General features: G+C 34.8%; 3 protein-coding genes across 5 annotated transcripts; 2 read left to right on the forward strand and 1 right to left on the reverse strand.

Annotated features, from left to right (window-relative positions):
- Positions 1 to 335: 335 nt before the first annotated feature.
- On the forward strand, positions 336 to 4,729 carry LOC121243546. Of its 2 annotated transcripts, XM_041141674.1 has the most exons (9): positions 337 to 855; positions 910 to 1,434; positions 1,566 to 1,715; positions 1,937 to 2,095; positions 2,196 to 2,282; positions 3,024 to 3,134; positions 3,247 to 3,507; positions 3,625 to 3,968; positions 4,062 to 4,728. In XM_041141674.1, exons 1-9 carry the CDS (start codon positions 786 to 788, stop codon positions 4,668 to 4,670), a joined length of 2,316 nt encoding a protein of 771 aa, XP_040997608.1. In that variant the 5' UTR covers positions 337 to 785; the 3' UTR covers positions 4,671 to 4,728. The 2 variants fall into 2 exon arrangements, with proteins under 2 accessions (XP_040997607.1, XP_040997608.1); XM_041141673.1 differs by having other exon boundaries at positions 336 to 1,434; positions 4,062 to 4,729.
- Positions 4,730 to 6,812: 2,083 nt separating this feature from the next.
- On the reverse strand, positions 6,813 to 7,277 carry LOC121242476. Its single transcript, XM_041140320.1, has one exon. It carries the CDS (start codon positions 7,275 to 7,277, stop codon positions 6,813 to 6,815), a length of 465 nt encoding a protein of 154 aa, XP_040996254.1.
- A 3,445-nt stretch (positions 7,278 to 10,722) lies between these two features.
- Positions 10,723 to 11,840, forward strand: LOC121243643. Of its 2 annotated transcripts, none has more exons than XM_041141760.1 (3): positions 10,723 to 11,103; positions 11,219 to 11,334; positions 11,435 to 11,840. In XM_041141760.1, exons 1-3 carry the CDS (start codon positions 10,975 to 10,977, stop codon positions 11,604 to 11,606), a joined length of 417 nt encoding a protein of 138 aa, XP_040997694.1. In that variant the 5' UTR covers positions 10,723 to 10,974; the 3' UTR covers positions 11,607 to 11,840. The 2 variants fall into 2 exon arrangements, with proteins under 2 accessions (XP_040997694.1, XP_040997695.1); XM_041141761.1 differs by having other exon boundaries at positions 10,729 to 11,103; positions 11,222 to 11,334.
- Positions 11,841 to 14,354: the final 2,514 nt, after the last annotated feature.

Below are 14,354 nucleotides of genomic sequence, written 5' to 3' on the forward strand. Positions count from 1 at the left end.
AAAGAGCATGGTGCCGCCCGCAGCCGAACACACTGAATTGGTTTTTTCAAAGTAGATCATATACAGACTAGACTGCGCTGGCCCAGAACCTATTATACCAATATTCATACTTCTATCTTGTCTAGTCAATGATCCACTTCGATATTAATTCTCTCGTTTTATTCAGATTTCCTAACCAATCTTATGCGTGATAGGTCATAATTACATTTTGTTGATCAGAATTAATAGAAGCACTACCAAATTAAATTCGTGTAGATCATTTCCTTTCCAGGAACATATATACCAGGAAAGAAACGATTATAAGGACCACACCCCCCAAAAAAGGGGTTAATTAAGAACATGTAAAGTAGGTTAAAGAAAGAAAAAAATAACCACATGCAGTAGAAGTACCTTTGGCTTTAATGTTGTAGTCTTGTAGAGCTTTCTCTTTTAGAATATTTATTACATGATGATCTTCTTCGTTCCGACGTTCGATCCTAGCTTCTAAAGTACTGAGATCAACCAGTACTTCTACTGTTAAAAGAATAAATTAAATCTTGAATGCTAGTGGTGTAAAAAGCAAGCATATGATGTATAATATTATTATATGGGGCATGATTCATACTGCAAGTTAGCTGGGACGACGTGCATGGAACATTCTTCGCTTGAGGTCCAAGTGATCTTTTGGGGCCTATCCCGGATGATCATCAGGATGTGTATATATATATATATATATATATATATATATAGATTATAAGCGTTAATTGCACGTACGTAGTAGGAGGAGCTGACTATCTGGAAAATTAATGGATTCCAAAATAGTTCATCATGATCAGCATGAAACGAGTGATATTCATCCTCATGATCCTCATCATCATGATCGTCTGGATCAAAAGAGTAGTAGTAGTACTCCGGAGGAATCACACAAATATGAGCATTTGGAGCAGATCAAGAGCGAGTTGTTCAGAATGGCGATGAAGGCCGAATGGAACAAAGTTGTGGAGAAATATAGGGAAGAATTAGAGTCTGCTCACAACCTCAAGATCACGAGGTCAGGGGACACAGCATTACACATAGCTGTCTCCGATGGCCAAGAAGAAACAGTCGCAGATCTTATAAACTTAATGCTGTCTACTCGTGAATATCATGCCAAGGAGGCTGTTAGAACTAAAAACGAGCGAGATAATACCCCTCTCCATACTGCTGCAGCAATGGGGAACCTGCCCATGTGTAAGCTCATAGCACAAGTTGATCCATCATTGGTGGGTGAACGTAATTGTGAAGGAGAGACTCCTTTTTTCTTGGCTGCCGTCCACGGTAAAAAGGAAGCCTTCCTTTATCTCCACAAAATCTGCGTTGCTCAGGATGGCAAGCTGGACGATATTGGCTACACATATGCCAAGAGGGAGGATGGTGACACCATTCTTCACTGTGCCATCAATGGCGAGTATTTTGGTAAGTGAATACTAATTAATTACTATATCTATTATATAGCAATTAACATGTATAAATGTTTGATCGTTTTTAACTACATATATATATATATATATATATATATTATGTGATCATGTACGTACCGCGTACAGATTTGGCATTTCAAATAGTTCACTTGTATCCGAAGCTGGTTGACAGTGTGAATGAGCAAGGATTCTTCCCTCTCCATCTGCTAGCCACCAAGCCTTCCGCTTTCAGAAGCGGTAGCCACCTTGGACGATTCTACAAACTCATCTATCACTGTAAGTAGCTTATGTCCATATATATCCATCCCTCCATCATTGTATATTATTAACGTTACTCTTCTGATTTATAATAATTAGTAGATAATCTTTATTGGTAACCGTACGTATGCACTCTCTCTCTCTCTCTCTCTCTCTCTCTCTCTATATATATATATATATATATACAGATCATAACAATTAACGTGCGTGTAATATTAATATTGTTGTTTAATTTGAAGCCATATTTATTGATGAGCTGAAGCCTGAACATGAATACGATGATCAGAGGCCACCGGCAATAATAAAGAGTCGTAAAGAGGAAAAGAATCCGAATTATCCAGAAAACTACAGGACATGCGTCAACTTCTTTCGATTGTTCTGGAAAATGGCTCATGTTGGTATGTGAAACGAGTACTTTTATTTTTATTTTGCATTCAAACATCACAATAGTGTGACAAGAATATCATGTCTAAATGATTTCTCTCCCCCTTCCCCCAGTTGTTCCTAGAACAAAGGATAGATCAAAGCCATCAGATGCAGAGAAAGGAAAAAATCAGTTAGTTATAGCCCGTGGTAGTAATGCAGGTAAGCAACATTGGATACGATCTATTAAATAGATATGTGTTTGAAAGCAATTTATAAGCTGATCAATTGACCAATAAAACATTTAAAGCACTCCTAGTGTATATGACAATATAATAAAAGATTAGCAATGCTAATAGCCAAGTACAAACTCCAAATAAACAAGTCTTATGCAAGTTTTTTTGTCAAAAAAATGAGTCTCACTAACAAAAAATAATTTTTTTACACTTTTTTAAAGTTGGGTCTTCTTTATTATAAAAGCTTGTACGATACTTGTTTATTTGAAACTTAGACAAATCATTTCTCAAAAAAGATACCTCATATATATGAAGGTCTTGTTTGGTTATACAGTTCATGAGATAAAATAAGATGAGATGTTTTGTTAAAAATTGAATAAAAAATTGTTATAATATAAATTTTTAATATTATTTTTATTTTGAGATTTGAAAAAGTTGAATTGTTTATTTTATTTTGTATGAGAGTTTGAGAAAGTTATAATAATTATATAAGATAAGATAATTTGGTTTTGTATAACCAAACCAGTCCTAAGTTGTTATCTGACACTAATTTATTATTCGTTTAAAGATTTTCAAAATATTTATACGGGCAACAATAAATACTATAAAGCTAGTTAAGTACTTGATGTGCCTATTTTGTTCCCGGTTCGGAGACCATCTTGATCCCAAGCCCTAGTCTTATATATTCCTAAGTACTGGTACATAAATATTAATGCTTAAGCTACAGATCATCATGGAACTCGGGATCAACGACATCGGTTATTTCCAGCTAATTATGACACCTGCTTTGAATTTGTCAAGTTTGCATCCAAGGCGATGCTGATCATCCTTGGACTAGGTATGTATGCTAGCAGCTGGTAGTTAATATATATATATATATATATAATTTGTTTCTAATATATATATATATATGGCATTTGTTTATGACCTTGTATGTTAATGATAATTAGGATCTAGCTCGATAAGAAAGATACATGATAAGAAACAAAAGCACTCATGGGCCGTTCAAGTCATGAACGAACTTCTAAAACATACCAAAACATACGAGGATTGTTACACAGCCGGCGGGGCGGACCCGAATTTATTTGCTGCAGCAACGCTACCGACAATATCCAAACATGAAGATGATGATCATCAGCCGGATACAAAGCCTTATAATGTTGATCAAGAAGCTGGCGGCCAAGTCGGCTTTGACAATATTGGTGGAGAAAGTATATATCTATAATCCCAGCTTATCGATCCTATTAATTCCTAGTTCTTTTAGATTAATTACCTACATGCACTCATGATTTGGTATATACGTGCGTATGTTGGTGCATGGCATGCAGTGGACAAAAAAATTCATGAGCCGCCGAAGAAGGAGTCTCCCATATTAATTGCAGCTAAAAATGGTGTCACTGAAATCGTGGATAAAATCCTAGAACTCTTTCCAGTTGCCATACACGACATGAATGTGGACAAGAAGAATATAGTGCTGTTGGCAGTGGAGAACAGGCAACCACATGTGTATAGATACTTGCATAAAAGAAATATCCTGGTTGACAGCGTATTCCGTAAAGTGGATAAAGACGGGAACAGTGCCTTGCATCTTGCGGCAAAGCTTGGAGACTATAAGCCTTGGCTCATTCCCGGGGCTGCCTTACAAATGCAATGGGAAATCAAGTGGTATGAGGTACGTACGAGAGAAATAGATCATCAGCTGAAAGAATTCTTTTTAGATATATATTGATATGCGCTTATATACTGCATGCTTGGGTTGATGCAGTTTGTCAAGGATTCCATGCCAACCCATTTCTTCCCCCGTTGCAACAAGGCGGGCAGGACAGCAAAGGACGTGTTCACCGAAACCCATCAGGAACTAGTAAAAAACGGTGGTGAGTGGCTAACCAACACCTCTGAATCCTGCTCTGTCGTTGCTGCACTCATTGCCACTGTTGCCTTCGCGACGGCTTCCACAGTCCCCGGAGGCGTCAAGCAGGATACTGGCACACCGACGCTCGAAAACCAACCGGCATTTGACGTATTCGCTATCTCATCACTTGTTGCGCTTTGCTTCTCGGTCACTTCGGTGATAATGTTCCTTTCCATTTTAACATCAAGGTACCAAGAGAAAGATTTTGGGACAGACTTGCCGAGGAAGCTCTTGGTGGGTTTAACATCTCTGTTCGTCTCCATAGCTTCAATGTTGGTTTCATTCTGCGCTGGACATTTCTTTGTGCTAAAGGATAAGTTAAAATATGCTGCATTTCCAGTGTATGCAGTCACATGCCTGCCTGTAACTTTTTTTGCCGTAGCACAGTTTCCACTCTATTTTGATCTTATATGGGCCACCTTTAAGAATGTGCCACAACGTAGCTACAAGGTGGTTCTCTAAATAATTATATTATATATCCACTTCTTCCATATTTTCCTTTTTTTTTTTTTTCGATTGTCATATAATCCGTATGAAGGAATGATTAATTAATTAATGTTGTATTGTAATTCTCTTTCTGGTCCTGTTTCATGCAATGTATCCTAGACGGTTTTTTACCATTGATGAAAGATGGTGATCTATAGCCAGTTCTCATGATGATCATCAAGTTCCTATTCTTCTTGTATGTTTTTTTTTTCCTTTTAATTAAGTAAATTCCATATCTTTGATGATCAGTTTTGGAAATTTCATGATCATTGGGCATCATGATACATAACTTAATTATCATATTGTATCAATATTGCAATATGCATGGGTATCAATGTATCATATCAAATCACGTCAATTTGTATGTTTATTTTAATGAGATCTTTTGTAGCTAAAATATTTCTCTAAATATTTGTGCGGGGTCTGTGTGCTATCCCAAAATCGTATGTATGGACAATGTGAAATAACGTAGGGTTCACATGATATCATGTTTATCTCTCTTCAAAACTATACATTCTAATTCGATCAAGCAATCGGAGATACTGTTGTGTGAGCTAATTCGCATGTATATATAGTACTTTGGAAAGGTTACCAAGGTTGGTGTTTATCAATGCTATATTTATAGTTCCATTCTTTCCCATCGTTGATTTCGAGGTAATTAAGATATATAGCTTGTAAGGCTTGAATATTTGAAAGTCTAACGAGCATATAGCAAATAACTTTAAACTCCACATAAATTACAATTTACCCTTCCTTTAGTGGATAATTTTAGGGGTACAACCCGCATGGGAGGGTTTTCAACCCCGCCCCGGTACCGCCCCCTTTCAACTCAGTGATTCATTGGGTCTATAATTTTTCTTTATTATCTATAATTTTTTTTAGACCCAAATTATAATATAATATAATTATAAATTTTATTAAAAAAAATATAAACTCATTAGAGCTATATTTTATAAGTTTCACATTGCTTAAGAATGACTATTGTATTGTCTTGGCCTCCTATATAAAAGTTAGCTTAGGAGACCAAGACAATCCATTAACTTGAATTCAAGTTTTTAACAAATTGTATATATCTATATACAATATATTTATATAGTATAAATATAAAAAATATTTGTTATTATAAATATGGGAGGGTGAAGAGCGGAGTGCGGGGCGGGGCACTACTGGGATCAACCCGCCCCCACCCCTGCTAGGGGTCCTTCCTACTGGGCGGACGAGGGGGGGGGGGGGTAGCGGGGGGCCGGCCCCTGCTTCCCACCCCTAGATAATTTATTAACTTAAAAGGACAAAAATATGGAGTCGAATGTGGGACATCCCGCAATATCTTCCCGTCTTTTCAAAATTAAGCAGATCATAACATCTCTCTATCTCTCTTTATTATTATATATATGGCGTGCATGCATAAGGCATACCATGATGATTCCATATGCATGCATTAATATTAGAAAAATACTATTTATACTTGCAAGTTATATTACGTGCTTGATGTGTCAACTATTTAAAATTGTGAAGATTTTGAAATTTGAAATTCGAATGAAATAAAGTGGTCACTCAATGCCTATAATATTATGCAAAAAATTGTGCGTACTTGGTTTCATAATTCTTTTCAACTCATCTTATCTAATCTAATCATCACAATATTTTTAAATTTTCACACAAAATAAATTAAACAATTCAACATTTTTAAATTTCAAAATAAAAATAATATTAAAAATATATATTCTAATAATATTTTATTTAATATTAAATTTTTATTTCAACTCATCTTATATGCGAAAACAAACAAAACTATAAGAACCATATTTATGGACTGCAAGCCTACAACATGATTATGAACCATATATATTTAGTTTCTTAAAAAACAATTCACTAACACATGATCATTATAATGTTCTCATGAATCCCCCACGTACGTATGTACAGTTACAATCTCCACCCCTCAATACGCCGTGTTCCACAGGTACTCCAAAACTAACCCTAGCCGCCGCATTGATTCATATAACCAACACCATGCATGCATACATGCATTAACCAAATTAATTATAATTCATTAATTAAATAAAATAACGAAACTAATGACCTTTTTTTTTCTAATTATTATTAAGTTTTAACTAACTAACTACATGCCGTCCGTCCTTGATCATCAATAGATTCAATATTATATACATCGGTGGAAGGAGGAGTGCGGGGCAACCTGGCGGTGAAGTCTCTGTACGGGAAGTCTTCGGAACGGGCGTCTTCTTCCTCGAAGTTGAGGGCGTAGCTGAGGGCGTCGTACTTGAAGTCGGCGGAGTGGCGCCTGGCGTGTTTTCGACCTGAGCCCATTCGCGATATGAAGTTCTTGCACCGGTGTTTGGGCTCGGGTATGTCGTGATGATGATCAGATCCCTCCGGCCTGGACTTTGTCCACAATGAGTTGCTCCGGACGAGCCTCGGCTTCTTCTCGACGGAGCTCGTGACGGTTTCGCCTCGATGGTGGTGGGGGCTCTTGGGGAAGCAGAAGAGGGAGGACTTGAACTTTTGTTTGAAAGAGGGTGAGGAATTGTTGTTTCGGTGGTGATCGTCCTGAGGAGGATCCATAGCTAGCTAGCCGACGTTGGTTAATTTGTATTGTGGAGGTCTGTGCTGGGGTTTGAATGTGTATATATAGAGAGAGAGACGGAGAGAGGAAGGAAATTAGGGAGAGATAGAGTGTGTGTCAAAGAGGGAAAAGGAGTCGCGGATGGAGCGGAGAGGGAGGAGGTGTTTGTGTTTGTTTCAGTTACTTGGATTGTGGAGAGGAGACGTGTGTGGGAGCGTGTTTTCATGCTTCTCGGATTTTATATCATCTTTTAATCCATCATAACATATCTTAATTAGGGATATTTCCGTCTTTTACTCATCTTAGTAATGTTTGTTTTAAATTTAATTTCTTCACGTTTCCGTTGACTTGAAATTAGTTATTGGTTAACTAATATGAAAATGATTCAAATAGTCTCTTAGACTAGTACGACTATGCTTATTTTGAAAAGGAAAAGTATTACTTTTATAAAAAGATTTCATGAAAGTAAATTCATAAATCAATAAGATTTCAGATAATTTTAAAATTGTAATAGGAAGTTACTGTTTAGCTCTTTAATATAAGAGTAATGTTATATATAGTTGTGGAATGCGCAATCATTTTGAAAAGAGTGAGATTTATTATTAAAAAATTAATTTTTTTTTTTCATGTGGATTCCATATTTACTAACTTTTTTTAATTGGATTGCACTAGGAGTGCTATCCGCATAGTGCGGGGCGGGGGCACCCCCTCCCAGCACCATGCGGGGGAAGGGTTTTCAACCCTGCCTCGGTAGCAAGGGTGGGGTTGAAACCGCACCCCGCCCTGCCCCTTGCTCAACCTAGTGATTCACTAGATCTATAATTTTTTTTGGATCTAAAAAAAATTTAGACCCAATTTATAATATAATATAATTATAAATTTTATTCAAAAAAATATAAACTCATTAGAGTTGTATTTTCAGTAAGTCTTACATTGCTTCAGAATGATTATTGTATTGTCTTAGCCTCTTATATAAAGGTTAGCCTATGAGGCCAAAACAATCCATTAACTTGAATTCAAGTTTTTAACAAATAATTTGGGACGGTGCAGAGCGGGGTGTAGGGTGGGGCCTTGCTGGGGTCAGCACGCCCCCCCCCCCCCCCCCCCACATGTACGATGCTGGGTAGCCCGTCCGCCCATGCGGGGGTGGGGCAGACGGGGGGAAGGGTAGCGGGAGGCAGGCCCTTGCTGCCCACCCCTAGATTGCACGACGCTTATGCACTCCACGACTGCAAATATCATTTCTCTACTGTATATAGATAGTCAATGTAACTAGTTAGTGAAAGTTTCCAGTTCTGTCATTGTACTACATAGTTCACTTTACTCTTATGTATAAATACAAAACTCTCTCTTATGTTATTTCTAAAGTCGAATATATAGAGGGTTTTCTTCCAATAGTATTTTTCTCTTCTTTTCAGTTTAAGATTGACTGAAGTTGTTTCATGGTATTAGAGCAAATACTTTAGGGTTTCACTTTTGTCCAATACAAGAATCATTGTTCGCTTGCAAGAATCATTTTTTCCTGCTGTAAGAAAGGCTACATCAACCTGTGTTTCGCTCAATGTTGAAGATTCCAGTCCGTATCACCTGCAAAATAGAGATTCTCTTGGTTCTATGTTAGTCTCTAATCTTCTTACACAAGAAAATTACAACAGTTGATGTTCAATCCAAATCAGACTACTCTTTATTTACAAGAAAGAAGGATAAGTCATTTGTGGCCTTATTGGTTATCACGTAGATAATATACTTCTAGCAAGTACTGATGTATCAATTGTTCAACATATTACATCTTCTTTAAGTACACACTTCAAATTAAAGGACTTAGGTCCTATTAAATATTCATTAGGCATGGAGGTTGCTCGATCCAAAAAGGACATTTCTCTATGTCAAAGAAAATATGCACTAATATGAGAATGATTCAAACAGTCTTAGACTCTTAGGTAAGACTATGCAAGTTTGCGCACTTATTTTAAAAGAGATAAGTATTACAATCACAAAAAAATTTCACGAAAGTAAACTCACAAACTGACATGACTTCATATGATATATTAGATTTACTTTACAATAAAAGTAACTTTATAATCTAACGTATTACACCAAACCATATTAGTTTGTATGTTTACTTTTGTGGAATATTTTGTGGCTTAAACATTTCTCTTTGGAAAGAAATGGACAAGTATGAGACCTATATAAAAGGAGTAATGTTATATACAATCTTAGGAAATGCAAGCTCTGCACACTCTCTTTGAAAAAAAAGTAGGGTCCACCATTAAAAAAAAAAAATCATGTGGATCCCAAATTTATCTTTTTTCAAATAGTTCTCCACAAAGCACACCCACCATTTAATTAACATGACAAGACTTGATTTACTAGAGATTTTAATTTTTAGTTTTTTTTTAACAAATCAAGTCTTACTATGTCAATTGCAAATTAAGTGCCCGAAGTTTACAGATTGCATCTATGCATTACTCTAACTTAACTTTAGTTAAAGAGTTCACTTTTTTATTTTGCATGAGCTCACATTGAATTAACTATTTTTTTAAATAAAAAAATTATTAAAATGTTATTTCTTTAGTATACTTCACATAGAATTAGGTAGAGTTTTTCTTTGAGCAAGATTAGAGAACAAGAATAATGAGTCATTAGGGCTTCATTAGTGGGAGAAGCGTATCCAGAACTTCTTTTGGATTTTGAATCCGTCACATTTAACTGGGCTGCTTTGGCAAAAGAGGATGATCCATTTTTTATAATGGGCTGAGTCTTAGCTATTTTACTGTGATAAATGGGCCTCTTAGATCAACTTTTTCAGAGATTTTCTACATTAGTATGTATACATAGAATTTCGAGTTTTAATAAAGAAAAATTTTATTCAGCACTACACCACATATTTTTTATTTTTATTTTTTTTATCTTTTTTTTTTTTATTTTTTTCTTTAGTACGTATGCGGTGTAGGATTGTAAAGTAGAAAAACTCTTTAATAAGACAAGCCATTTAGTGAGCTTTTAATAAGATTTAAAGAAGTTTCACGTGACAAGGAGGAAAAGAAGAATAAACATTTATTAATACTTATATTCTATAGACAAAAGCATGTGTTAAGATAGACAAGGATTTTAGTTATAAAGAGATTTTATAAAAATAAATTTATAAATTGACTTATTTTGATATGATATATCAGATTGAATAATTATTTTTATTATAAAATAAATTTAACATATCAGATAAAATCTTATAGAATTTATTTATTAACGTAGTAATTTTCTATATAATATAGATTAAGTGTACGTGGATATTGACAAGCTGAATGTTCAAACAATCACTTGGTTCGATTCTCAAACAACTTTTTATTTCCTTCTAAAAAATAAAATAATAATAATATGCCATTTTTCAAAACGGAGGAAAAAAAGAAGAAGGAAGAATATTGTTGATGACAGGTGTCTGGTCAATTGGAATATAGGTTGGCGGTTTGTTGATGAGTTTCATTGAAACTTCCTTGCCTCCTTCCTCTTCTTTTCTTTCTTCTTTCGTTTTTTCTGACCTTTCACTTTTGTTCCTTGAAAACATGATATAATATAAACACCTTGAGAAACTTGCAATGTTCAAAGATTGTTCAATCTCTTATTTTTCTTCTTCTATAGCTGGTGTTCAGCCCAACTGTCCTTCAAGTTATCATCTTTCTCGTTTGGAGGGACAGAAATATGGCCGGAATGCTTCCCGGAGTGGAATCTGCCCGAAGGAGACGGATCCATGGAGGCACAAGGCGTTCACCTCTCTGTTTATACACAAGCAGCCATGAAAAGCATCATACCTATACTACCCCTTCTTTGGTGGGTACCCTTCTGATCTCTCTTTCACCCTTAAATCTTCCACAGAAAATTCATTTTTCTTTCTGCTTCTTTCTTTACTTAGCTGAAATTGTTTAAATTTGAATAAAAAAAACAGCAGAGAAGTGTATTTGACCAACCATACAAGGATGAGGAATTGGGAGGAGCAGCAAGAGAAGCCAAAGAGAGGTTGGATGATAGGTTGAGAGGAAATAGAAACTCAGAAACCAAAAGGTAAGGATATCCCTCTCTGTGGTTCCAGTCTCCTTGTACCTATCTGTTTTAGATTCAATTCTCTTGATTATTTATGTGGGTTTCCCATAATTGGATGTAGGAGTAACACCAAAGACTGCTCGAGGTATGTGGAGGCCAGCTCCATGGTCCTTGGAAAGTCGCACACAGAGGCGTTGAGTTCAAAACAGAGTGGCTCAGAGAGGTTCAGTTGGGTCAAGCTGAGCTGGATACCCTCGGCCTCGGACCAAGAAAATAATGCATTTTGCCTGTGAGATGCTTGTTTGCCATGACTAGAGAGCTATGCTCATTGGGCTTGTTAAGGAATGGAAATACTGAAATAGATATAGTCTCATATTAATCCTTCGTTCCTTCTTAATTTGTATATATGGCTAGAGAGCAGGGAACTATTACTCTCAACATTGTGTGATGTTTGATCTTGGAAAATTCAACTATTTTTGTTCAAGATCCAATATAATACGGTGCTCTATTGGGCTTGAAGTTGAAAATGGGAAAATTGGTCTTTAGCTTCTGTTATTCTTGTATGAATTAATTCTAAATATCGTTGAATCTTATTGGAATTTGAAACCCTGATCATTTAGCTCTGTTAAGATTATAAACTGAAGCCTTTTTATTTCTCAAAACTTACTTTTTACAACGAAAGGATTGACATTTAAATAGATACATAGATACATAGAGCTAAGCTAAGTATGGAAACAAATAAATGTATGGAAAGAATTGATATTTACAAATCAATGACTAATTCCTAAAACCATGGTGTTGATGTCTTTGCTGATTTTGTGCAAATTAGGATCCTGTCAATAAGCTCAAAATATCAAATGAAATCCTACAGTTTTCCATATTTGGTTCTGCAACTAGTAGCTGTACAAGACATCAATCACACAATCTTCAATAATCATCAATCACGAGCAATTCTTTGAGGGAAAAAAAAAAAAAAATTTGATTCTACTCCAAGCCAAATAGAAACATGCTGATGAGTTTCAACACATTCGCTTTTTTGGAGGGTGAAGTTGGTTAGGAATCTTGAACATTAATTTGGTAATGATCTAGAAGAGAGTAATTCTGGGAATGATCTTGAACTAGACCAAGCTTGTGGTAGATTCAATTTCAGAATTAAAAGGTTTCTTAAGAGCCTAGAAGGAATTGTGCATGATTTGGCAGTGCACTATAGTCTCTACGAATTAACCCTTCTAGCTAAAGCGGTTCTATATACAAATTGTCCAGTCCTTTGCGGCAGGACGTGTAGAAACTGGAAAGAAAGAGGTAAAAAAAAGGGTTGTATGATATGTAAGATTAACGTGATTTGTCTCAGAAATTGTAGCAGAAGTTGGTGGTGATCGCCCAAGTTATATTACATATTGTCAGTTACTTTCTGAATCAGTGAACAGTGATGGAGCAAAGCTAGCTTCTCTGCACAATGGTGAAGTGAGCTCCAGCAGTGGGGAGGGACACAAAAAATTCAAACTTAAGCAAGCCACCCTTCATAAACCTGACGTGAGCTCCAGCAATGCAGGTTTTGTCCACTTTCTCTTTTACCTAACAAAGATTATTTTGCCGGTCAATCTCAAGGAAAAGAAAGCGATAAATAAATAGATATCATACACAGCACACAGCCATTTGAGTCCTCCCAAAACCTTTGTCTCGACCTGATCATCACATAATTCAGCCTCAATGTCCACTTCTTATGAGGTAAGACACTGCAATGAGCTGTGAGATTTCCTACTCATCAGTACTTACTTTACACAACCCAATAAAACAAAACATTTCTATCATGCTGGGGCTTCTGGACATATATGAACAACTAGAAAGATCAGCCATAACGGAGAAAGGATGAAAGGACTCTACTGTTCTGTTAATTAAGTCGGTAGTATAGCATTAATCAGTAGTGTCATGTTCAGCTGAGATGATATTGCATATTATAGTCTGTAATCCAAAAGCTAAAAGCTTAAGGTTATGTATAATATACTGCGATACACTTCAATCTAGAACTTTAAATTCATAGGTTTAGGGTCCAATTGTACCATTTTATTCTTTTTTTTTTCTCGTATTATATTAAATTATTTATTTATTATTTATTGTTTCTAATTTACTACTCACAGTAAACATATACATACATATATATATACTAGTAAAGGGCAAACACGTGCAATGCACGTGTGCCCAATTGCAAAAATATAAAAAATATTTTTAAAAATAAGAATTTTTTGTAAAATTATGTAATAATAAAATATATATTAATATATATGATTATGAAATGGAATAGTTTTGCTTATGTTTTAATATTTTCTCATTGATCATAAAAAATATTACATATATTATCTGTAGAATATCTATAACTATAACATAAGAATTTTCACAAACACATTTACAATTATACAATTTTCTATTGTAGATTTAAAACCGACTATTGAAGTTGATGTGCGATCACTATACATTTCTAAATAAAATTGATATATAAAAATAGTAAATAAATTATTATTTATTAATATTAGCAATTTTTATATTCTAATTATAATGTAAAAAATTTTAATTCCAAAATATGAGAAGAAATGTTTATCTTGATTGTGAAGCCTCTATTTTTTTGCCACTATAACATAAAATGTTTTTATTTTTTTCATATTCAGTTGTTTTATTGTAATTTTTACATGATATGTAATAAAATGATTAATGTAATAAAATTTAAGTATATGCACAGTCTAAAATCTAAAACACAAACGTAAAATTTATGAAAATATTATTCTTCAAAAAGTAAGTGCGACAATATATCTTAAATTTTGGAGACTTTTTTTTGTTATTATAATTTTATGGGTAATTGATATATTAATTTGGGATGAAAATTATTTTTAACACCTATGTATTTTTCACATCTAAAGTTGTAAATGGGACAAGTAGTGAAAATAAATACAAAAGTAGTGGTAAATTTTTTTAGCAATGCTAAACAACCTCCTAACCTCCACACACCACATTTTTTTAAAAAAATTTCTTAATATTTTTTTTGAGTT

This window comes from Juglans microcarpa x Juglans regia, chromosome 8D (assembly GCF_004785595.1).
Source record: "Juglans microcarpa x Juglans regia isolate MS1-56 chromosome 8D, Jm3101_v1.0, whole genome shotgun sequence".
Classification (NCBI taxonomy): domain Eukaryota; kingdom Viridiplantae; phylum Streptophyta; class Magnoliopsida; order Fagales; family Juglandaceae; genus Juglans; species Juglans microcarpa x Juglans regia.

Coding starts and splice junctions, on each gene's coding strand:
- LOC121242476 (XM_041140320.1), bottom strand. CDS start 7,277: ATGGATCCTCCTCAGGACGATCACCACCGAAACAACAATTCCTCACCC.
- LOC121243546 (XM_041141673.1), top strand. CDS start 786: ATGGATTCCAAAATAGTTCATCATGATCAGCATGAAACGAGTGATATT. Junction 1,435..1,565: donor CATCAATGGCGAGTATTTTG/GTAAGTGAATAC, acceptor TACCGCGTACAG/ATTTGGCATTTCAAATAGTT. Junction 2,096..2,195: donor CTGGAAAATGGCTCATGTTG/GTATGTGAAACG, acceptor CCCTTCCCCCAG/TTGTTCCTAGAACAAAGGAT.
- LOC121243643 (XM_041141760.1), top strand. CDS start 10,975: ATGGCCGGAATGCTTCCCGGAGTGGAATCTGCCCGAAGGAGACGGATC. Junction 11,104..11,218: donor CCTATACTACCCCTTCTTTG/GTGGGTACCCTT, acceptor TAAAAAAAACAG/CAGAGAAGTGTATTTGACCA. Junction 11,335..11,434: donor AGAAACTCAGAAACCAAAAG/GTAAGGATATCC, acceptor AATTGGATGTAG/GAGTAACACCAAAGACTGCT.